Below are 26,933 nucleotides of genomic sequence, written 5' to 3'. Positions count from 1 at the left end.
ACGTCATAAGTCTCCAAGATTACCTCTACCAAGCGGAACCACGAAGGTACTGCCTCTTCTTCCTCCGGCATCTTCGGTAGAGCCCCCCTTACTCTACGGGCGTAATCGTCAAAACTCGCTTTGCCGAGACCGTCCTCACTATTCCGGGACCCTTGCGCTAACTTCAGCTGTTCCAATTCTATCTCTGCTCTCCTCGTCTCTGACTCGATTTCCCTTCTTCTTGTCTCTTCCGCATCTGCCTTTTCTTTACTCGCCGCCTCGATTTCCGCGATTCTCTCTTTGCTTGCCGCCTCGATTTTCGCGAGCTCGATCCGCAACTTCAGTGCTTCGAGGTCGTCTCCTGACCCGCTTGTCCTACGCGACGTACCCGGCTCGTCGTCCTCCCAATCTTTAGCATCTAGCTGCCGCGATTTCGCGCGTCTAGGCATCTCTGTGTGCTAGCGAGAAACAAAAAATTTACCTGGGTCTAATTGCTGGTGATGTTCTGTACGTCCGTCTGCTTCTCTGTCGTAGCTCAGTTCTTCCGATTCTTTGGAGTATAATCCAGGATAATCCAACGTAATCCAAAGTATCCAAAATATCCTGTCGAGACTGCGCCAGTAATGTTCAAAATAACCACTCAGTCGGTTTGACGAAAAACACAAATTTTATATTTACAGTAAATGTACAAAATAATCCAAATTAGAGTTACAATTAATTATGCACAAACACTAGTCTGAACAACAACCGACTATTCCCGTACAAATTCGTCGAAAGAACTCCTTACGAACAAACAGACTTGTAATTAACAAAACCTCCGAGTCAGGAACAAGTTCGTACACAAACACGTAACTTCCAACGAGAGAGTTAGTTAGCACCTCGATAACGACGATCTCCCTTGATCGATCCGATCCGATCACCTCCGATACGATGCCAGCCGATCCGAACTCCCGATACGAGCTCGATCCGAGCTTAAATAGTCGACGGCGTTCGAACCCTGCTCCAATCAAATTTGAATGTTCCCGCAACGGCCGCCAACGGTCACTTCCCGCCGGCCAATCGTCCGATGGTCGACGATTTGAAACTTAACGGTTCTTCCCACGGAAGTTCCTAACGGTCGTTTCTACCGGCCGATCCTAACGACTTTTCCGTTATGACAGTTCGTTATAACAAACAGGTGGGAATCGCACGTCTTGGCGATTCCATACCTTACACTAGGTTTTATAAGCAGTGAAAAATGAATAAAAACCTAGTCTTATATGCAAGTAAATACAGTATATGGTATGTACAAAATATTTGTAGCCTGCCAGTTCAAAAGTTGGGCACCACAATATAGTGCATGTCAGTGATTCTCAATTAGTATATCATGAATTTTTCATTGGTATGCTACAAAATTTCAAAAATAAAATATAAAAATGCTAATTATTTGTATATTTTTAAAACATCAATATTGCATTTTAATTATATACTGCTTGCTGCAAAAATTGTTTTTAGTATTGCTCTTAAGTTGGTATTTCAGCAAAAATTTCAAAGTGTGAAGTGTACAATAGCTGCAGAGAGTTAAATTACTGTTCTGTATATTTTTGCCAATGTTTTTTCATTATTTTAGAACAATTTTATAATGAAAGTTTTATAAAAACTTTTCAATATAATAAAAAGTAAAAATAAAATAAACTATAACTAATAAAAGCTTATTTAGAAAATATTACTAAAATATGTTTATTTTCATATAAAAAATTTAAGAATAACTTGTGTAGAATCCCAATTGAATGATATTTTGTACTACAATAAGTTACTGTTTAGCAATACATTTTTTTTTTTTTTACTGCACTTGTAGAGAAAGCAAAACACTGTGTTTTACAATGATGATATAATGCAGTAAATTAAGTTTTAATTAATTTTAACTTATTACTTTGTTTTGGAATTAAAATGCAGTATTCTCCTAGCATTCATGATGGAATCACTATTATCTGTAGTACAGAAGCATTGCATTAAAATGTATAAAGAAGGCTCTGAAAATAGTTGCCAAACATTACCTATTGTGTGGCATTTTTATTGAGTTTTCTAACTTATTATTTAAGAAAACATGATAAAATTGATTTAAAAATTTTTTTTTTCCCATGAAAAACTTTCCTTGATTTTGAAATTGAATTTTGCCTTAGAATCAAAGAGATATCGTATATAAAATGCACAGATAAGCATTGGTGAATATGATTTTGATTTAAAATCTTGCATCAATGTCAGTATATTTTAAGTAATTTTGTTACCATTTTAAAAGACAACCTTACTCTGTAAAACTATAAATTTACTTCCTTTTTGTTATTTTTGGAGTTTTTTCATTTTTATCTTCAGAAGTCTATTTTAATCTCCTCATATAAAAATAAATTCAATAAATTTAGCTGTTAAATTTTTTATATTTTTGATGATATTAAAGGTATAGTATAATAAGGTATAATAAACTTTACATTTATTTCATATATTATTTCAACAAACTAATCTTTAAAAAAAATTATTTGAACTGTAATTATTTTATATTGTGACCATTTTGAATTAATTATAAATCTAAAAATAAAATAAATTTTTAAAAAATTATAGAAACAAAGCTCTGCCTGACTGTTTTGCTCCATATGGTGGACCATTACAATCTGTTGAAGCTGCTTTGGGAGGTTTTCAAGATACTCAATATAATACTGCAGAGGCAATTGTAATTACTATTCCTGTGAAGAATTTTTATGAGAAAGACTTGAATATGAAAGCTTTGGCCTGGGAGAAAAAGTAAGTTTTTATGTGCTTTTTTATTTACTTACTGTCTGTCCGGATAAAATCTTGAAACTCAATTTTTGCCCACTTACCATTTTCAGACCTAGTTGAAACTTTCCATGCATACATATTCTCAATGATGATGATTTTTTTTTTAAAATTAAAATTTGTAAACAATTTTAGCATTACTATAAAGCATGTACATTTTATTTATGTAATAAAATCATTCATTTTTCTGAACATTTTTTTTTTAAACAGCAGTGGTAGAGAATCCAGCCTGCATTTATGGATTCCCTCCCGCCGGTTCATCGTATCTAATTGAAACAATCAAATATTTTTGAACTCCACCATTTCTTTTTTTTTCACTTACTCTTTCTACTGTCCTCCCACCTACTCTGACTCTCCTTCTTCCTCAGTCGTCCCTCTCTCTCTCTCATTTTTTCTGCTTTTTCTCCCCTTTTTTTATTATTCTTTTTCTATCCTTGTTTAGCTACCTTCTCCCTTTTTACAACCCTTTGTCTACTTTTATGGCAGCTTGTGAAGAGATTGGATATGGGCCAACAAGCTATAGTTTGGGGAGAGTACGTCCAATATCTCTAGAAGCAGCAATACATAAAGATGACCAAATCTTGGATAGGAGCCATACACTGCCTATTGAACGTAAATGATAGCTGCATCCTCTTGGAGTGCCTATCGGATTGCTGCATCAGCTCTTTGTAGTATTTTAATTATGTATTATGTAGTTACCACTATTTTATAGTAAATATTGCTCTTACTTTACTGGTACTCTGACTAGGTAAACAGTTGTTTAACTCTTGACTTTATGAATGTACCTAAGTGTTCAGTTACTTGTTCAAAGTTAATTTGAGATTTACACTTACACAGTATAATATACAAAGATTGTAATAGTTGGAAAACTTACAAAAGTACTATATGTGTAAGTAGTATGCATAAAGTTTATAAAAAGAAATTGTACATGGAGCTGCAGTAAGGGTCCAGAAGAGCCTCATCCAGCTTGAGCCACAATTAGACCACCTCTGACATAGTCTTGAAGTGAATTACAAATTTAATGTTGGAAATAGAACTCAAAATTTGAGAATTGATATTCATGAAATGTTACTTGGTCCTAATTATTCACAAACATGGGGAATCAGTTTATATTAAACAGTGTGAACAAAATAACTTTTTTGTATCAAGGATACAGCATAAATTTTAATCAAAATACTAAGCACCAGTATTAAGTAAATAGAACAAAATCTACCAATGGCAGCAATAATGATAGAATTTTTTTTTTTTTTTTTAAAAAGCATTAAAAGCTTTTTTTAAAGTTAATATTTAATAGGGGTTTGAATCTGTTGCTTAGATTTACTAGTTGTTATATATACATAACAAAAGAAAGTAATGGAATTACATCAAATTTGACCCTCTGGATTTTTGCAAGTCTCCATATTTTGAGATCTGAATCCAAAAGAGTAATTTTTATTTTTACTTTTCTGTGTGTCTGTTAGTGTCTACTTTACTATATCAGGAGCAGGTAAAGATTAAGAAACAAATATAAAAATACAAAAGAAACTAAGTTTTTCTTTCACCAGGAACAAAAACAGTCTTCCTTTGCAGAGATGACCTTTTATTAGAGGTTGTGTATTCCTCTGCAAAATTATGTAAAACAGTTTTAAAAAGTTCACTGAAGAAGTTATATCATCTGCTTTTTTAATTGAAATTAAGAAACGAATTTTGGCATGGTAACTTGTGTATAAGGGACATTGATGCTATTAAAGTTTGGTGATTAAAGGTCGTATGGGTGAGGAAACAGGAATCGTGTTATATCTCTAGAGAGATCAGACTTGATGAAATTTTATTTGTTGTTAGCATTTACATTTTTTTTTTAATAAAATTTCTTATTACTTTCAAAATTAAGCTTTTTACTATTTTATTAATATAATTTTTTATAAGAAAATCTCATAATGGATGAAGTTTTACACAATTTTATTTATTAAGATTAATAATGTAAAAATTATTTTTTAAATAAAATCTTACAACAAGGAAAGTTATGCAACTTGTCACTGGATTTTTTTTATAGACAATAAATGCTGACTTATGATAAAATGAATGAGTGACTTCTAAATAGTTCTAAGTTGTTGTAGAAAAATAGGATTACTAGAGACTTATCAGTGTTCAAGATATAAATTCAAGCAAGTGTGTAATATCAAAAATGAAAGCATGAATTAACATACAGAAAATGAATGTTGAGAGAATTAAAAGATGAGGTATACAGTATAATACAAATAATATAAAAAAAGCAAAAAGGAAATGTTATAAGACAATTTTTAATTATTATATAAATAGATTTGTCATAAATATATGCAATGCTTATAGTATTGAAACAGATATATATAATTACTATTGTCTCAATGTTAAAAAAAATTGTTTTAGTGAAAATGAGAGTCTGTAGCCACTTTCTTTTAACAATCTACCTGTTTGGTTGTAAGTCTAAGCTGTCATTAGTTCTCCAACACTGGGAATTCCCATCAACCAGAGTATACGCTGGTTGATGTTCAATGTTAAACCATGAAGCCTTCACTGTAATAGTAATTTAAAATTGTAGATATATTTTAAACTGCAATGGTATTTTAAAAGAAAAATTTTACCTGTAAATAAGTAATTTTTAAATGGAATGTATACGTGTCAACACCACCAGAGGAAAATCCCACAAGTCATGCCGACAGATGAGGGTCCTTTGCCTGAAACATGTATTGGCCTATAGAAGATCCAGAATAAAGATGATGTAAAAATGCCTTGTGTCTATTAATGCACCTAGTCGCGAAGATAAAAAAGAATAAAAGGAAGACACTGTCTTGGAGTACAGAAAGTCTTAGTTTTATTTTTGTAGTTGGTCAGTATTTACTACATAAAATGTTCATAATCTCCAAGATTACATATTTCATTTATAAATATGGAATAAACAATACAGGACAAGATGTCAATGACAAGAAAGAGCATGGCTTCACCTGAGGAAGTGCTAAGAATTGAAGAAATAGCAACAGAGTTGGAAGTGTGGCCACACCTGAAAGAGGAAGAGGAGGAAAGAATAGTAGTAACAAAAGAAGTTCATTAAAAAGGGATTAGCTAATGTGTTCTTGAAATTGAATGTGGCTATATTAGAACTAGTGAGTATGGATCTGAATGTCGAATGGTTCACGAAAGTGGAATGGTAAAGAATGATTTTCTATGATGCTGTTGTAAAATTTATGAAGAAAAAGGGAGATTTAAAAAGCAGATCACACTAGTGAGATTTTTCTCAAAAACTACACCCAGGATTCTTACAAGTACTTCCATTTGTTTGCATCATCATCATTACCTGGACCCTCTACAGCTCCTGATCACCCTGCTGATAACTCCAATGGTGCATTGATGCTCTGGAACCATTTTGGCTTTAACTCTTTGAAGAATTCAATGACTAAAATATTAATCTGAATGACTTTTTTAAAAGGAATAAACTTTAATTCTTTTGGTACAGTACATTTTAATAATTTTTGTTGATTGTATTTTTATGTTCTGTAAGATAAGAGATGCAAATTAAACAAAGTTTTCAAGTAGGTGTTTCCTTTAGACTATTTATTTATCAAGAATGAATAAAACAATTAAACTCCTTAAATGTGAATTTGTCCCGGCAGTTTTTAATGTAATTAAACTCCTTGTTTATCAACCAATTTACTTAACAACTTAATTGTAAGAGCAGAATTCTGTTAAGTGAGGGCTGCCTGTAATAATTTTTATTGAAAATTTGAAAATAGAATACAATTGTTTGGTTGAAAAATAATTTTTTTCTTTATTTACATATTAACTTTTAATTTTTCATATATATAACTATATTTTTTTTTATTATGTAGGTTTCTTGAGTACATGAAAAAGTATAATAATTCAAATATGACTGTTGCATACAAGGCAGAGGTATATATCTTATTATTTTTTAATTTTAAAATAATTTATCTATATTAATATTGATGAGTGTTAATAATTATTTTACTGATGATCTGCAAAAATGTTTTTATTGAATAACAAAAATTTTTTAAATTTTATTCTATTGATTTTAAACATTAGTGTAAAACTTAAATCGTATACAGTAATTATTTTGATAGTTTTATTTAATTAACACTTTTGAAATGTCTCCTGTGAAATGACTTAAGCATGTCTGTTTGTATTTCCAATGAGCATAGACCTTTTTGTTAGATAATATAATGCCAAGCTCCATCTGTTGACAAAACATTTTAAGTTTTTCTTAGTTAATTGAAATTTTGCAACAAATAGTTTTGCTTTTTCCTGTTTTTTTTTTGGTTATAATTATTACCATTATTATTAAATAATTTAATGTTTATTTCTTTTAAAACGTAATTACAGATAAGTGAAAACATGATAGATAGCGAGATTGCGACCAACGTTTTCATCACAAAAATGTGAACGTTGGACGTTCAGTGCCGCCATCCTGTAAGCCTTGAAGTTTGACAATGGCTTTTGGAACATCAGTGGAATCATGCTCGGCATTCCAAATGCCATTGTCAAACTTAGGCACTGAACGTCCATCGTGTAAACTTAGGTTTACATAATGGCAGCACTGTGAACATCCAACATTCACATTTTTGCGATGAAAACGTCAGCCGCAACCTCGCTATTATTGCAGTTTAATGCATCAGATTCAATTTATCTATAATCATCAAATCTGTACTTATTATATATCAACTTTTGGGGAAGAAAGGATTCTTAACACAGACTAATAATAATAAAAAATCATAGAATTTATTTGTTTCTGATCAGTCTACAGAAACATACCTAAAGAAACATCGGTTTCAAAAGTGTTAGAAAAAATTACTACTACAAATTTCAGTAAAACTAATTTGAATAAAGTAAAAATTATTAGTGTAAAACATAATTTTAAAAATAATACTCAATTTTTGCTAAAATGGATGTAAAATATGAGCTATTATGAAAGACTTATTCTAAGAAAACTTGACCATTGAAATGAAAAACTGGAATAACTGCTCCTTTACAGTCATTTACATAACAATACTTTCATAAATGCTAATGCTTTGAATGGTGAATATAAAGAAACTGGCCTAATTATAGTTTCAATTCAGCAAAAATATTCAATGTGTCTTTTAATACCAAATTTTAGTCATATAAACTGTTCATTTAAAGACAAAATTAATTCAATGTATTTTTAAATACCTTAAATTTGTAAAATGCTGATTAAATATTGTATATGATGATTGACAAATTGTACAACTTTTTGATTTACATAATGAAATCAAAGTTGTTGTCAAAGTAATTGAAATCTAATTATTATAGATTTGCACAAAATGTGTAAATATGAAATTTAAAACTTGAATAAAATATTATTCATTAGCTACAGATTATAGTCCACCAATAAATATATGAAATTTTATAAATATGGAATGATAGTTTTCTCTGATTGTTTTTCAGCATGCCAAGTATTTGTCAGTTAAATAATTTCTTATTTAGTTTTTGCTAGCTAAACCTGAACAAATATTTAATTTTTTTTAATTATGTTATTTTTATATGTATACATTAAATTTTTTTAAAACTGTTTTCAAAAAGTTTTAATTTAGAATTGAAATATAATACAAAATATATGTAAACACAAAACAGGACACTTTCTTAACATATGAAATCAGTTGATGATTTATCTTTTTATTAGAATTTAAAATTGACATCAAACAACAGTATCAGTCTAATCAAGATAATTGCAGAAATTTTATTTTTGTGTTTTTGTCTTAAATTTATAACAAAATTATAATTATTACTGCAATTTGAAAATGCTTTGATCTGTCATGACTTAACAAGACTTGGAACTTTTACTATATTCAGTCAATTAGTTATGAAAGCATAAACATTAGTCTACACCAGCGTTTCTCAAAGTGGGTGATAATGCCCTCTTGTGGGTGGTGAGTAAATCTATGGGGGCACTGGAGGCAGGGTACTTAACGGTGATCAAAGGCAAAAGTTGGGGTCACTGACAGCCATTCCCTTTCCTCTGTTAAACGGATAAGAGGAAACATTGCGTTTAATGATTTCCGGATGTTGAGAACAATCTATGGTAAGGGCACAAAGTGTGAGATTCATAGAAAAGTTTTCCTAAGAATATTTCCAATCTTTTCTCACACAAGAGAAAATGGATTAGGGGGCGTTGGGTATAACTTTATGGAACAAAGGAGGCAGTGGATCGAAAAAGTTTGAGAATCACTGGTCTACACTGCCATTTATAAGCATCTGATTATCTGAAATAATTTGTGTGTGTGTATGTGTTAGAGTTATCATTTTTCAGGTTTTACCTTTATATTTAGAGGTTTTTATTGTCTAGAGGCAAATTTAGAGGTATTTTTAGAGGTTTGTTTCTAAGGGCAATTATTTCTATATGTTATAAAAAAAAAGTTTGTGTTGTAACTTAATAAATTCAAAACTGAAAGTAAAACTTTTCTTTAGCATAATTCTACTTTATTGCCATTTGTTAAATGAAAAAATAGTGCTGAGATTGTAATCATGATTTCTAGGTTTAGTGTTTTGTCCCAAAATTTAGGGAATTTAGATATAAATTAGAGAAGAAAAGAATCTGTTTTGAAAGTTAAATATCAATTGAGACTTCAATATCAAACAAGACTTGCTAAAATTTTATTCCTTCAAAATCAAAGGCAAGAAAAATCAGCAGCCATGTGCAGGGTTGTGTGAATGCAAAACTGAAATGTTAATTATTTAAATGTTTGTTGTTATGAATGGTACAGTAGTTGTATTTACTATTATTATTTAGGTTGTTTATATATTTTTTTGAAACTCAACAATTTATAGACAAGTTTTAGAGGTAAGAGTTTACACAAAATAGTAACACTGGTGTTTATGTATAATTATATATTAGAATTAAATATTTTACAGTTTAATCAATATTTTAATATACTTTTTATTATATTTGTTAACATTTATCTTATTAGTGTGTAGAAAACAAAAAGTATTTTATAATGCTTAAATTTACTCATATATTTTTTTATTAAAGCGATCAATAGAAGATGAATTGGAAAGAGGAAGTCATTCTGATATTTTGACTGTTGCAATCAGTTACATCATTATGTTTGTATATATAGCAGTAGCACTTGGTGAAGTGAATAGTTGCAGTCGTATTTTAGTAAGTTTTAGTATTTTGTCATACTTGCATTTTGAATTTTTGCTTTACTAATAAGATTATTGTATACTTATATAGACAATCTATATAAAATTGAAATTTTAACTATTTAGTTTTTAAAAAAATTAGTTAAAATAAATATATAGATAGATGTTATAACACACACAAGCAATCACAAACATTCTAGAAATAATTTTAATACATTTACATCACATTACTGAAAGCTGTGTTATTTAATACATCAAAGTCAGTAACTTACATAGTACATAAATTATCAAATCGATTTTCTTTTTAGTAGTTATGCCTTGATTTTAATTCAACCCATTATTTTTTCATATTTTTCATTGGGGCAGCCAACATGGAAATAGTACTTTCAAATTTACCTCACCATAATAAGTGAAATGGAGTATTGACAAACTAAGAATAACATTGTGTTTTTCTTAAGTATTTAATTGTTGATTTATTTTTAATTAATTAATTTTTATTAGTATATTTTAAAATAATTTTTTTATCTTTCAATATTTGTAAAAATGTTCTACAGTATACATTGTTTTATGTGGATAGGGTTGCTTGTCAGAAGTTACACAAAATTTTATTTTAAATTTTGTGTAAATTTGTTCTCCACCCAAAATAGTCCCAGATGATTACCTAAACACTTACACAATAATTTACAGTGAATAGAAAAAATTAAAATTTGTTCAATATGTTTTATTTGTGTTTTTACTATAATAACTTTCATAATTCAGTATTCCTAATATACAAAGTAAAGTTTTTTTAATAACATGTTAAATACACAACTAGAATAACTAAATGCACCTCATTCTCTTGTAGTTTGTTGTTATGTATTGGTAAAAGTTTGTTTTTGCTTTTTCATACTGTTCGCATAACTTTTTTCCTCAAAAGTAAGCTGTAGAAAATTGCTTTTAATATTTATACCATTACTTTTGCTTCACAATTGACTATTTTATTTAAAATTCATATGGGCATTAACAGAATTGTTCCTATGCATCTGAGGCTTAAGCTAACCATTTACCATGTGCAAAAACATGAGTATGCATATACAGTGGGTGATCAGTTAACGAACATAATCCATTCCAAGACTTTGTTCGCTATCCGAATTGTTCGTTAACCTGTTAACTGATTATCGATTTCCCATTATTGATTATCATTAATTTGATTAATTCGTTCTAGAGACCCCAAAAAATAAAAAATATATACCTTCTTACTATGTTTATTTATATGTAATAATAAAAATACATATATACACAGTTTTGCATTTTTATTAGTCATGTTTTTTCCATTTATGGGGATTAAAGACTCTGTCTAATGTCGATTGCTTTACTCTCTTCTTCAGGATTTTCAGAAGTAATTAATAGCATTGTAATTGTAGAAATTCCTAAAGCCTATTAACCTCAACCTGGTTTGGATGTCATTCTAAGACTGTCATTCTGACATTCTCCCACTACTTCATAAAATCTTTAATACCAGATATCGGCATTAATCCTCTTTTTCAGAAGAAAACATATCTCGCCAAGTTTCTTGGTGTTCTTCATTCAAGAGTTCTTGGTGTTCTGTCGTCAGATCAGTTTCAGGTTCCATTATGAGCTTTTCAATGTTCTTTATTTCTCAAATATGACTTTTGTTACTCCTTTAGCTGCTTGAGTCTTCTTGATTATACTGTGTCTTTCTTAGATAAGGTTGAACTGTGGCCTACTGTAGACCTGTTCAAGCCATACTGCCCAGCAACATCAGACATCTTCTGCGCACACTATACCTTTGCTATTATACTCTCACCTTTTGGAAATAAAAACCCATGCAATACTTAATGAGTCCCTGCCTGATAGTCTCATAAATATTATAAAAGAATTGTTTGTCAGAAAAATAAAAGGCTGGAATTACAAGGGAGAGTTTCAAAGTTTGGAGGAATACTACTCATTCAGTATACACTGGGTTGAGCTTTGATGTTGATGTTTCCTGTGCTCTGAAAAGTTTTGAATTGTTGCCTGAAGACAAGGGAAGACCAATCAGTATTTGTTATTTTACGTTGCTGCATGTTCAGATAACGAACATGTATTTGTTTATCCAAAATGTTTCGTGAAAGTGTTTGTTAACTGATCACCCACTGTATTAGTCCTGCATAAAATAACCCTTCTGTAACTGTTTACATTTTGAAATTCCTAATTTGGTAGAATTTGTTCAAAAAGATGTTCCATTTCATTTAGACCTGAATATGATCAGTTTCAGATCAAAAGTACTTGTTCATATTTCTGCTGGTTTAAATTTAGTTGGCTTTAATTTTGTTATTATCCTATTAACCAGTTTTACAAGTTACAATTATCTTCTATAAGTATTAGATATTAATGGTGTGGTTTTTTTATATTGTTTAAATATCAATTTCTTTAAAAAAAACTTTTCTTTTCTTAAAAATTAATTGATTTAACTTCACAGTTAGTTTAACCGTTATTTTGTCTGTACCGCATTTTATCAGAGACAAAGACTATTGGGTTTTATCCTCCTCATTCTTTATTCTACTATGCATTTTGGGTGCAATCTTTTTCTTCTATTTTGCACCCCTCATCAGGTGTTACATTTCTACAAGTGGTAGAGAACACATTTATTACATTGATTATTGTAGTTGAATTTTTTATACAAGTTATATAAGATTATTACAGTTTTTTGTACATGTCACAAGGAATTATTACAATTATTTAGATTAATTTATCATAAATTAGAATTATTACAAGAGATTATTACAAATTGCATTATTGTTAATATTATAGTTAATATTAATATTTTATTATATATAACGTTCAGACATTCTGTTACGAGGTGTTGATGTTTCCGTCCCCCAAGGCATTTCTAAGGTTAGTCCCTATCTTTCAGTTTATTTGTTTTTCTTAAGTCCCTCCCATTTCCTCCCACACTACATCTATGTGGCAGAAGTCAAGAATAATAACATGACGTCAATGGACGGAAGGGTTCCTACTGAAGGGCGGTCAAGCACTTCCTATTGCTGTAGAAACTGTATATCAAATTTCTGGCTATGGGTTTCTTATATCAAAACGTTCAAAATTTCATCCTCTACAATCCCCCAAATTTTTTAAACGTCATTCTGATACACCCTGTATATATAATTTCTTTAAAAAATCCATTAGAGATTAATTATGTTTGCAGTTGTAGTCAAATGCAAAAATAACTTTTGAGAAGAATTTTTGTACAAATGTGCAGAGAAGTACCAAGAACACAGATGTATATTGACCTTTTCTGTAGTCTACAACTTTTATAATATGAACAAAAAAACAGGTTCTTCTGCCATCATTGATAGTCCTTGATGTCAAAATTTTTAAATTATCTAAATTTTAAGTGCTTAAGAATTTGAAGAAATTTTTAAATTTTTGCTGCCAGCAGAGAATGCTATTCTAACACATTTTAACATAAGTTGTAGCCTGTAATAAAAGATCTGTGTTTTTAGGAGTTTTCTGCATGTCACAGATACTTTGTAAAAAATCATACAAAAATTTTTTTAATGTTATTGATAAAAGTAATAAATTAATTTTTCTTTTAATTTATGTGTGAACTTGTACTTGAGCAATTTTATCTAACCTCTCAAAAAAGATCACTTTTTGTTTCTGTCAAGTGGTTATTGTTCAGAGGTTAAAAAACAATAATATTTAAATCAAGATTTAGATTACTTGTTTATTTTTTAAATTTAATTTAGTATGTAGATTTTAGTTAGTTTAATATTATGAATTTATGAAATTTGGTATAGAAGAAATTTTTTAAAAATTTTCTTCTCTTCCAAATTTTACATAGAAAATAACCAACTCCATTTGAAAATTTTTAAATTATTGTTTTTATCATTTATAATTTTTTTTTTCTTTCAAAACTTTCACATTGTTAAAAAAAAGAACTTTATTTCTGTGAAGTTACAAAAGAAAATAATTTAAATAAACTATTTTTTAAATTTTCATTTTTGTGAGTATTTTGACTGGAATTTTCTTAATATTTAACTGAAAATTTAATTATAATTGATCTGTCAGTCACATATGCATGCATATTTATTATGAATAAAATAATATCTTAAATTTAATAGCTTTTTTTATTTTTTAATAGCTGAATTGTTTAAAATTGTTTTTTTATTTTGGTTGTTTCAAAGAATTGTAGTTTTATTTATTGAGAAAACTCTAATAATGATTAATAACTAAAGATTCAGGGCCAGAGATTCAAAAAAATGAAATTGTAAATTTAGGAACATTTGATAAATAATAATAATAAAAAAAAAATTGTACTTATCATTAAAATTAACTTATTTCAGGTTGATTCCAAAATTTCCCTTGGACTTGCAGGTGTTCTCATTGTATTAGTATCTGTAATATCATCATTAGGAATATTTTGTTATTTTGAAGTGCCAGCTACATTGATTATTATTGAAGTAATCCCTTTCCTTGTATTGGCTGTTGGTGTAGATAATATTTTTATTCTTGTACAAGCTTTTCAGGTAAGATATTTAAGACTTAAATAACTTTATTACATTTTAATGGTTTTAGTGTTGGTATTATTTTTTACTATAGAAGTATAAAGTCAAATTGTAAATCTTTTAAATTTTAAATGACATCAAGTAAGATTTGAATTGTTCTATTTTAGAAAACCTAAAAAGCTCTTTAGTTATTTAAATAGTTTAATAATGTGAAGCAGATTTCTAAAAGGGACTTAAAACATCTGTTCTTTTATTAAAGTTACTGCTAGAAAAGTAAGGGGTGTGTGGTGTTTAGTTGTAAGCAGTTCCAGTTTTACATGATGCAGTCAACTTGCATTAATATGAAATACTAGGGAAATGCTACTTAGTTTGCTTTATTGAAAATTCATATTAGTAATTTTTAGGATCAAGGTTGTATAATTTAGAGAGGCAAGGCTTAATAGGTGATTGAGATCTCTTAAATTATAGTATTTTGAATTAAAGTCACTTTGTGTATTTCAAGAAGGAAGATCTAGATAGTAAAGAAAAACTCTCACTTAAGAAAAACTGCTCAGTTAAGATACTTAACAGACACTCTGCTTTGGGCTTCAACATTATTTTACTTTTTTTTTGGAGCATATTATTTAATGCATTCAAGCAAATTGTTGACACTACCGCATCCATCATATTTAAGATGATTATTAAGTGAAATGGAGAATAACACTGCTGGCATAAGTCTTTCACAGGAAAAGTATTTAAAGGAAAAATGTGAACTCCTAGAAGATCATGAAAAAGTTGTATGCATATCACTGGATGAGGTTTGTGACTCCTGAACTAAACTACAAAGGTGGCAAAATAGAAGAAATTGTATTAAATAAGGACAGGGAACTTGAAGCTGCCACTACAATACAAGTTTTTGTTAACTCATGTTTGTCTGGAAATTCAGATGCTGTTGCTTTATTTTCTGTGAAGAATTTAAATAGTAGTTCACTGTTTAAGATGACTTTGGAAGTACTTTAATGTAATGGAAAATTATGGCTATATATATATCTATGCCTTATATCAGATAATAATAGAGTAAATAAAGGAATATTTCAGCATGTGGGTGGAGGATCTTTAACTTAGATACATTTAGGTGTAAAAATTTCTTGTACTGTAAAAGATACAGTGAACCTCCATTACTGGGCACTTTTGAATAGCAGACACCTCTTCTTAATGGACATTTTTACAATCCCCAGACCCTTCAAATAGGATATCTATTATATTCACTTCTAACTAGCAGACACGCTAAATAATGATGCTACGTACATAACCTCTCTTAAGAAAACACAAAGTCCTGCCTTCAATATTCTGAAGTAATTAATTACATATGAAATATTTTAAAACTTAAACAAATAATCAGTTCAAATACTCTTTCAGAGGAAGAACTTTGACTGTAGGCATTGAATAAAGACTGGCTTAAAATACAAATAGGAGAGTAGGGCAGGTTATAAGAAGCCAAACAAGATTCATTATTTGTTAGAGAAGGTTAATCTGGTTAAGTTGTCAATCACCATTTATCATTATACATATTAAACTTCTGTTTTATTGTTGGAATTAAGCTTATGGTACCAAGAAACCATAAACTTCTCTGAAGTTATTCATTCATTCAACAAGAACCTTAGTACAGTAGTAATGAAAAAGAAACAGTTTTAACAGCATATGGTGAAAGTTCAAAGATCATGTTACAAAGGTGATTTACCAACCACTTTAAAGTGTAGGACTATATTTGGTTTTATTGCATTTATGATGTCATTTATGATCTTAACAGCTTTGTCATGGCTAAAGTAATTTTTTAATAAATCATTTATTGAAAAAAGCAAAAATGTTAGAAAAATTACACCTACTTGATAACTACGAAGTAGAAAATCATTATATCAATTTTTATTAGTCACATAGATCATAAATGACATTATAAATGCAACAATTTACTGAATACATTTCTTACCCCTTGAAGTGGCTAGCAAATTGCCTTTGTAAAACTTGGCATTCAAACTCTCATCTCCTAAACGCTTCTATTCATAATAACAGTTTCATTTTTCTTTTTCATTACTTCTGCTCAGGTTGTTTTTGATGATTTAATAATCAATCAACATTTACATTTTGTTGTAATTTTTGTGTATCATTTAATTAAAATATTCTGTACAATTGTTTACTATTTAGAATTGAATTAAAATGTGATTTTTACAGCTGAAAAGATAAATATATTGTATATATGTTATGGATCAAGTGATTTAATAGGGCATTATTTGTAATGCCTGGTCATTATGAATAGTGACTAAAATGGGCGTGCAGTCTGATAAATATTGATTTAATTTATTAAATTGACCAGACATTATGAATAAAGCTATATTCCCTTTGGGCAATTTGATTAAAAAAACTCCACTTATTTCATTTAGAAATATTTATTTTTTGTGAATTATTTCAAAGTATTTTAAAAAGAACATGTAATCTTTTAAAACTAAGCACTATTAATTAACTATATTAGGTAAAATTTTACCATTTAATTATGTGCACCATCATAGCAGCGGTCGCAACTGTTCAAGAACTGTTCGTGCTCCCGATGGACTCCTCCCAGACGGGAGCTGCTGGCAGGCCACTAATTATTTAACATCACTAGTTATTGATCGTGTGTTCAAGAACTACTGTGAATTAATAACTAGTGACATTAAACAATCGGTGGCCTGCTGCCAGCTCCCCTCTGGGAGGAGTCCGTTGGGAGCACAAACAGTTGCAACCGCCACCATGATGGGGCGCACAGGTAAAATTCTATCAATTAAACTAATATTAATGAAAAATCAACTTACAGGAAACTTCTGGAATTTCATTTTTGGGATAAATTATATAAAAAATTAAATATTTTTAGTTTATTTATTCGAGCAATTAAGATTTTGATGACATTTGGAATTACACAAGTTTTTTCTTTGTAGCATTTACATCTATTAGATTTGCAACCAATTTTGCAGCAGCATTGACTATAGCCTTGGCCTCCAGTAAAATTAAAATGTTGCATAAGATTAATTACTGGTTGCATAAATTTAAAATTCGGTACTAAATGGAACATGCACGTGCAACTCAGATTCAAGTGCTTATTGGCTAGCGTATGTTGGATGATCACTCCTCAATGTATTATCATCACTTTGCTCAACTAGGGTGATAGCAGTATTTATAATGACCAGTCAATTTGATAAATTATGTTAAAACACCTGAAATTTATTACAGTGCCCGATTTTGTTTTTTCATTATGAATAATGACAAACAAAAATGACTGTGATTAATACGGGCGTTATTCATAATGCCCGTATTAATCACTTAGTCCATAACATATATATTAATTATACAATCTATGTATACTTTTTGGTATTTTCACATTAATAATGCAAATTTGATGTTTTTGTAATTCATTGTACTTTTTACTTTATAATAACCAGGTTAAAATACAATATGGCTGCCAGCATATACTGTACCTCCAAATAGCAGACAAACTTCTCAATCCCAATGATATCCACTATTTGGAGGTTTTTTATGCTAAGTGTTTGCTTAAGATCAAATTTGCCATCAGTTAGACTTGATTGGATTAAAGCTATGCATTTAAGTTTTTAAAAAAATATAATAATTAATATTCAATGGATTTATTTTCAGAGAGATGAACGTTTACCTGAGGAAAAATTGCCTGAGCAGATTGGGCGTGTTGTTGGAGATGTAGCACCAAGTATGATGTTGTCTAGTCTGTCCATGTCCAGCTGTTTTTTTATTGGTAATAATTTTATAATTTTTACTATACTTAAAATTTAATTAATGAAAACTATAGTCAATATTTCCATTTTCATACAGTAAATTTTAATTATTTCATGCAATCTTTTATGATGTGTGCAAGATCTGTCTTATTTTTATCTATAGCATTCTTTAATTATTTTTTATATACAAATATTTCAAAGGTAATTTTCAATTAATAAATTTATATATCTTGGTAACAAATTCAAAAAATTTATTATTTAATAAGTCAAACTATAGAACATAATAATTACAGACTGCTATTAATTATACAATATACATAAGATTACATTATATAACACAAATTCAATTTACATACATTATATATATAATGTCTACATTTCCAAAAATTTAAATAAAAGAAAAACTATCATTGCAAAGTTGTGTTATGTTTGTTTGATGTAAATAAGTGCTCACTTACAAGAATTTAATTGAACAGTCTTTGTGCTTAAGTTTTTATAAACTGTGAAAATTATTATATTTTTAATAAGAACTGTTTAATCAATTTGTTAATTGAATTATTAATCAAATCTTTACAAAATGAAACAAAATCATGGTATAGTTTTTAAATTATAGAACTTTATATTTTTTTTTTTACTTTAACAGTACAAATTAATGTTTTTTTAAACCATATAAATGAGGGAATATTTAATGATCAGAAATTTTTGTTCCTTTTTTGAATTGCAATAAAATATAATTTCAAAAATTCAGTAGTATTTATCATCTGTGTGATCTTTTTAGAAAGATGAATATTAATATATTTATAACATCCAAAAATTGGAAAACTTCTTTTGATGAAGTGGAAACAAGCAACAAGTAGTACAGTACACACACCATTGTCACAATCTATATATTTGAGTACAGGTGTATTCCAGGTTAGCCATTCATCTCATGATAAAATAAACCTCAGATACAACCTGTGCACCTTGTAAATATGTTTGTTGAAACACACCAGCGTTGGCTTCATTTTTGACTTTTGAAGACAGTTTGTTTTTTATTAAGCTAGTGACTTCTATTTAACATTTTGACATTTGGTTATGGGATCATAACAAAAATACCAAGTTTCATACTCCATAACATTCAAATTTAAGAAAATTTTATTTCTAAGAGCAGTTTGAAGACTGTCTTTTTGTGTACTGAACACACAAGTCTTTGACAATGAATGTAGTACAAACTCGGAAGTAACTTTTTTTTTCGCACAAATCTTCCACTAAGATTTGACAAATTGTCATTCTGTTAGCACCAAATTCATCTCCCATCATTCTCACGGTCACATAATGATTTTGTACCCATTCTCTCACTTTTAAAATGAGTTTCTCATTATGAACAGAAAATTGAACACCCAAGCCTAGCTTAATCTTTAATAATTTCCATATCACTTTGAATATCTATGCAGGAGATAAGCAATTATTTTCATATACTTGTCTCATCAATTCCACAGTTTCAGCTGCTCTTTTCCAGAGTTTAAAACAAAACTGATGTTAGTGGCATGTATTAAAAATATTACAAGTAGTAAAAACATATTTAATTCAAGAGTACTTGTTTATATTTACATTCATAAATATATAAATTTATATATATACTCTTCTTCTTAATGTGCCATCTCCTGTCAAAGGTAGGCGATCCATATAGCTAATGTTGTCCTTGATGTAGCAGCTCGGAATATCTCCATAGATGTTCTCCCGAACCACCTTGTGATGTCTTTCAACTAATGATTCTTTGGCCTCCCAACAGACCTTTTTCCTTGTATTTTTCCCTCTAATATTAGTCTAAGTATTTGACATTTCTCTCCTCTCATTATATGACCAATGTATTGTGTTTTCCTGATCTTGATGGTCAGCAGGAGTTCTGTTTGTTTGTTCAAGCAGTTCAGGACTTCAGCCCATGAGATTCAAAGTATTGGTCTGTACAAATACATTTCGAAAGCTTCAATTTTCTTCTCAGTTTGGGGGTCTAGAGTTCAACTTTCGCATCCATACCGCAGGACAGAGAAGATGTAGCACCTTAACATTCGAATCCTCAGACATAAACTCAAATCGGATCTAATAAAAAAAATTTTCATATTCATAAACGATGTTCTGGCTTGTTCAATCCTTGCTCTTATTTCTTTACACTGGTCACATTGTTCGTTTATTATTGTGCCAATGTATTTGAGAGATGATACCTGCTTGATAGTGTTCCTGTGAATGACAAGATTTGCATTTTTTCTTGTTTTTGAGAACACAAGAAGTTTAGTTTTGGTAAAATTCATAAAGAGACCATGCAGTTCACTGTACTTGACAATACGGTTCATCAGTTGTAATTCTTCCGGACTATTTGCCATAATCACTGCGTCATCCGCGTATCTAATGTTGTTAGTTAATTTGCCATTTAACTCGATCCCACAATCACTGTCTTCCAACGCTTCCTTGAATATAGCCTTTGAGTATATATTAAAGAGAAGGAGGATAGCACACAACCTTGGTGCACTCCTCTCTTAATTAACATGGTTTCAGAAGTTTTTTTCAAGTCTGATCTTTGCTGTTTGATGCCAATACAGTTTGCTGACGACACGCAGACTGCCTTTGTCAATGCCAATTGATGTTAAGATCTCCATCATCTTTTGGTGATTTACACAGTCAAAAGCTTTACGATAGTCTATAAAGCAGGCATAAACATTGGCGTTCATATCCCTGCATCTTTGAACTAATATGTTTAAGCAAAAAAAGTGCCTCTTGTGTACCAAGCTCATTATGAAATCCAAACTGTGTTTCATCAATATCTAGTTCACATTTCCTATATATATATATCTATGAATGATTTTTAAAAAGATTTCAAGCACATGAGACATTAGACTTATCAAATGGTAGTCATCACACCGAGAAGAACCTATCTTTTTGGGTATAGGAATGAAGGTGGACTTTAGCCAATCTCTAGGTATTCTACCAGATTTATAAATGGTATTGAAGAATTCTGTTAGTAATTTCAACCCTGTACCCTCTTGTTCTGCTATAGCTTTCAGAACTTCAGAATGAATCCTGTCATGTCCTGTAGCTTTGCCATTCTTTTGCATATTTATGGTACAAACAACCTCCTGTTTTGTTATTTCAGGAATTTCTTCGTTAATATCAGTTGTAGGTGGTGGATTGTCGGGTCTTCTGTCATCAAAAAGTTTTTCAATATATTTTTTCCATCATTGCAGTTTCTTCGACACCTATGACTATGTTGTTATTCTCATCTTTAAGAATTGATCCAGGTTGTTTTCTGTACCGGTTTGTCATCTCTTTTACTTTTTTGTGTGTGTTGAATGTGTCATACTTTTCTTGTAACAGTTCTATTTCTTTACATTTATCGGACATCCATTTCTCTTTTGCATTCCTGCATTTCTTTCTTATGAGTCTAACTAACTCTCTGTATTTTTCATTGTTTCTTTTGTGTTTCCGTCTGTACATACGCACGTTCTAACCTAACCTAACCTATTCTAATAATTTTGTTGGTAATAATTATGGTAATTTATTAGAATAGGTTATGTTAGAACATGCATCCCCACTGTTCTCTGTCTTCTGATTGCTGGAATCTGAGACGAGCTGCCACCTTTAATACCTAGGGTAACATTAAGCCCTTTTTTTTATTATTAAGACTATGTTTGAATAAATATTGTTCATCTAATTTGTTTGCCTTTTAATTTTATTTTAACCATTAATATACTTGAATAATAATTCTAAATCAGTTCAGCCTAGGACAAACTAGTTTGGCCGGTAACATATATAATGCTTTTGAATCTAATTTAATTTGTTCAGTGTTATATTTTTTTGAGATTTGTGAGATAAATTAGTATTTAATTATTTCAGAAAAGCTATTTAAAAAAAACTGATTTCAATAAACTTTTTTTTAATTAGGTGCTGTTACAGATATGCCTGCTGTGAAATTATTTGCCTTATATGCTGGTGTTGCATTATTAATAAATTTCTTTCTTCAGATGACTTGTTTTCTTGGATTATTCACACTAGATTCATATCGACAGGAGGTAAGATATAGAAACTTTCATTACATTGTTAATTGGATTTAATTTTGATATTAGAAACTTATAATCATTACAGTTTTTGTGTTTCTGTTGAAATCCATTGAATCTAATATACAATGTACAATAAAGTAATAATTTTTGTTAACTATCCAATTTTGCATACTGGATAAATTAAAAGATTAAGGGTTGGATTTTTGAACATCTTGAAGACACAACATAGCATCTCTCTGATATTGTGAAGTTACCAGAAACTAACAATATTTTATATTATATTCATAGAACATGTAGCATTTAAAACAAAACAAACTTGTAAGGAGTGTGTCTTCCAACATCACCAAGGACTGCTTCTGTTTTTAATAGAGCAATTGGAAAACATTTCTTAGTGATGTACATTGTGTTTTCAGGCTTCTCACGTGTTTTCAATGCTGGAGAAAAGATAAGAGTTTTAATTTGTTAGAATTAAAATTCTTCATAGATGATGTAGGAAGAAGAAAGGTGATAAAGTAAACTGTTGCTAAGTATAAAAGAAAACTGTAATTAATCCAGGTGTGGAACAAAAACTGTCCATAAGTGATTTTAATAGTTATATTAATAGAAATATTGAAGAAGTTTGGAAACAATTGACAAACTTTTTTTAACTAAAAAAGACTAAGAGAATGTTAAATTATAACAAACAATTATTTATTGTGACTGTCATAATGCCAGACTGCAATTTTTAACCATTTATTTAATTTAAAATATGTTTTCCTTTATTTGATGAAAATGTGCATCAGCCATTGAACAGTTGTTGAAGATATCAGTTGTTCTGCCCTTCAAGATATGTGTCTTGCTTTCTTCCACAATTGTAAAACATTGCTTTCAGATAAATTTTTCTTAAGTTAGAAAAAGTCAAAAATCACACAAGACTTTTTATATCCTATGATAATATAACTCATTAAATTTTTGTTTTAGTTACGTCTGAAGATGGCCTATTGTTTTAGACTAAAAATGTTTGTGTTTTGTTTAATAAACATTTCTCAGCAACAGAAGGTGTATTGATAGTTCATTAACTAATTAAATAACATCAAAAAAATTTTTTAAAAGAAATAAAATTATGAATTTGCTGGCTTTCAGTTATGAATTTGCTTATTTTGTATATTTAACAATTTTCAGTTAACAATTAAAATCTGTTTTTATATTTTTGTAGAATAATAGGTATGATGTCTGTTGGTGTATACAGTCTTCAAAAAAAGAGAAAAATTTGCTTATATCTAAAGGTTTACTATACAAATGTTTCAAGAACTTCTATGCACCTTTATTAATGAGGACAGAAGTAAAAGTACTTGTAGTAAGTATTAAAAAATATTTACAAGTAATTTTTTAAAATTTAATCAAATAAATTGGGTTTAGATCTTAAAGCAAAAGGGGAAATAAAGATTTTGTGAATAATTCAAGGGAAAAAAATGAAATTTAATTGTTCTTCAATGCTCATTCAGTGTATATGATATATTGATATATCATGAAATTAATCATATATCAAAAAAATTTGGAAATTTCATTTTAAAGATTTTTAATGAGTTTATTCAAAAAAGTAAATATGAGTTATAAATATAGTGAATTAAGTTAGAGGTAAAGAATCAACTGTTTGGCTGAAATGAATAATAATATATAGTCAATGACAGAATATTTCATTCTAAATTTCTAATATTTTGGATTTTAGTGAAGTTAATAATAATTTGATGGTGATGAATACAAGAATGTTGATAAGGAAAAGGATTACTGTGGGGTGTAAAATAATATTAATTATACAAAATTCAAATATCTTAACATATTTAACTAGTAAAACAGTTCGTTTAATTACTTTCTAATTATTTAAAAGGTAAACATAAAATAAAAATATAACCATTGTATAGAAATTAGAAATTCAGCAAGGAATTAGACTTAAAAAAAGTGATAAAAAAGAAGAATGATGATTTAACATAAAATTGACAAAAAATACCATCTGAGCTTGAGTTAGACTTTTTTGAAATTTGTTTCATAATTTCCATTGGAAAAAGTATTGTGTTGAAAAATTCACTTCAAATACATTAGAGATAAAGAAGAAAAATGCATTTGACAGAAAATTTTTCCATAAACTGCAGTTATGTACAATGGTTTATTAAGCTAAGAATGATTTAAAACTGTAGCATTTTGAGGAAAAATTTAAGTATAAATTTTCAAAAAACTTTTGGCTCATATATAAAATGAAATTATTGTAACTACTGTTTAAAGACTTCTTCCATAATTTTCAGAATTTGTTTCGTAATAAGTTAGGTACTAATTTATAGTTTTGGTTCAAGTAAATGCTTTTAAGGGTAGAAATCTAATTATGAACTGAAATGTAGACTAATAACATGCACTCTGGCTTATTTGCTAGATTGCTCAAAAAGGGGCTTACTGTTGTAAATGATAATTTTTTTTTCTTATGAAATATGTATAAATTTAGAATCCATATTTTATCAGATTTGGATATTTTTTTCTAGAATTTAGATGATTACTGATATTATTAACTTAATAATGCACTGTTTAAGATTAATTTACAAGTATTTCACAATTGCTAGCTGACAAATATCTGTATGTAAGAATCTACTAGTAATAGACATTTCTAGAAAAAATATTTAAACAACAAATAATATAACTTTAATTTGTCTTTTTATGAATTAAATGTACAGTACAACAAACACACTATAAATAATGCAATTTTTCTCAGCCAGATTTAGCTGAAAAAAAATTTTTTTTATGTATTATTCAAGTTTTCCATGTTCATATAGTTTTAACATATACCGTTAGGTGGCAATGATGCAATTGAAAAGTTTCAAAATATTGCTGGAGTGAAATGTCATAGTCAGCTGTTGAACACACTACTACATTATCAAATTTTTATACCTAAATGATGAGGAACAAACACATTGAACAACATTCCCTACATCACTAAGCAATCTCTACAGTATGTGTAGCAGACAACTTTGGAACTAAAAATTTTTTTTTTTTCCAAAATCCTTTTCTACATTTTTTGAATAGCATGTACACAAATTTTGGTATCAATAATTGTCTTGTTGATTGAAACTACAATGTCCTCTGAATAAGAAAACTTTAATTACACTAAGAAAAATGATTTTGCCCCTGTTAAGTTAATGATTGTTTCTAAAGTATTTTAGGATGTAGAATGTGAAATGATCCTCAAAATGCTCCATAATGCAACTGTTTTACATATTTTCAATTTTAAGAAAATAATTTAAAGTATACAAACACATTAAAATAAAGCAGATTCTGTTGCCCACAAAAAACTTTCTAATGGGGAAAATTTTTATATTATTTGAAAAATAGCACAGTTGTTGATGGATAATCTGTACCAATTTTAAATAATTAAAATGGCTAAGATTTCCAAGCCCCTGCATTTTTTAAGGGGTTGCAAGGAATGTTTATGAAAAATTTCTGCTTTCTGTGTCTGTGGAACAGTTGGGAAACAAACATAATTGGAGGGGATGGAGTGCAGTTGTAACTTATACCACTTAATCAGCTACTAATCTGTTGGACTAGCCCTCTGCATCGAAGGATGGCATTAAAAGTGGAGACGTATGATCGTATAATCTTGTCTCCCATCAGGATTCCTGATACCAGTTAAACTATTGTTTCTAATTGTAGTTTAACTCACGATTTATAAATTTCTATCATTAAAAGGAGGGCTAATAAACTGATGAGTGGGGAGACATGTGAGTAAGAGATAGGATGTCTTGTCATGAACGAAACCAATGACATTTAGTTAACAAAGGAATAACAAAATTTAATAATATAAAAATAAAGAAGTTACAAATAAAATAACTAAATATTCCATCTAACTTAGAGAGCATTAACAATATAATAATTTCTAATATGGGAGATAAGAGAGAGAGTTTACAAATCTAAATATATTACCTCATTTATAATGTGATTGAACTTCTGCCCAGAATACAGAAATGTTATCAATCTGATGAAGTATGGCACTAGTTTTACATTATGGAGGATACAATGATGTGCTTTGCTGTGCATGGAGTTTGGCGCATATCCTCTATCTATACTATTTTTCTCCTCTAATAGAGATTAAGAATTAAGATCATCTGACTGGGTGTCATGAGTCTTTTTGGTTTAGTCAGCCCTTTAGTCATGGGAGATAAAGATCTCTCTCAGGAACTGACTGTCAATACAGGAAACATTTGTTCCTTGTTCTCTTTGATGTGTAACTTTGATAAAAATTTCAAATTATTATATTAAGTTTTAAAAGATTTTCTATTAATTTTTTAGAATATTTTATCTAAAAAATTCAGAATATTGCATAATGTTAAAGATTGGGAAAAGAGAATAATATATACCTGGAGAAAGAAATGCAAAATATGTGCCACTAGTAGACCCAAAGATTTTTTTTTTTTCTAAACTTTATTGAAACCTTGGAAAAAGATAAAGTGGATTCATTTACCTTTATGGAGTTTTCCCAAATCTTACAACAGCAAAATCTTTAGAATCTTTATAGGACCTGAAATAAGAACTCCTTAAAGACTTAAAAACCTGTCAAATTAGCTACTTGGCATTCATTTAAAGCAGTCAATGGTGAGTAGATTTCTGAGAAATAGACGAGAACTATGATTTTCTAGTGTCAAAGCTACTGAGGTATTACAAAAAAATGGCTTGCCATATGCCTTTAAAGATTCATTTTCTCCATCCTCATCTTGACAAATATGTCA

The 26,933-nt window shown here is 29.1% G+C and overlaps 1 protein-coding gene across 1 annotated transcript in view; it reads left to right on the top strand.

The window, feature by feature from the left end:
• The window catches only part of LOC136987429 (NPC intracellular cholesterol transporter 1-like), a 74,779-nt gene that overhangs the window by 19,747 nt on the left and 28,099 nt on the right, over nucleotides 1–26,933 (top strand). Inside the window, exons 4-10 of the mRNA XM_067285167.1 lie at nucleotides 2,575–2,754; nucleotides 6,630–6,690; nucleotides 9,800–9,928; nucleotides 14,241–14,423; nucleotides 18,063–18,177; nucleotides 22,073–22,200; nucleotides 23,384–23,524. Coding sequence (XP_067141268.1) covers nucleotides 2,575–2,754; nucleotides 6,630–6,690; nucleotides 9,800–9,928; nucleotides 14,241–14,423; nucleotides 18,063–18,177; nucleotides 22,073–22,200; nucleotides 23,384–23,524 — 937 coding nt within the window. The remainder of the gene's footprint in view (nucleotides 1–2,574; nucleotides 2,755–6,629; nucleotides 6,691–9,799; nucleotides 9,929–14,240; nucleotides 14,424–18,062; nucleotides 18,178–22,072; nucleotides 22,201–23,383; nucleotides 23,525–26,933) is intronic.

Source organism: Centruroides vittatus, unplaced genomic scaffold (genome assembly GCF_030686945.1).
Source record: "Centruroides vittatus isolate TY-2023 unplaced genomic scaffold, ASM3068694v2 contig_1218, whole genome shotgun sequence".
NCBI classification, from domain to species: domain Eukaryota; kingdom Metazoa; phylum Arthropoda; class Arachnida; order Scorpiones; family Buthidae; genus Centruroides; species Centruroides vittatus.
This window is presented reverse-complemented; position numbering and strand designations above follow the sequence as displayed.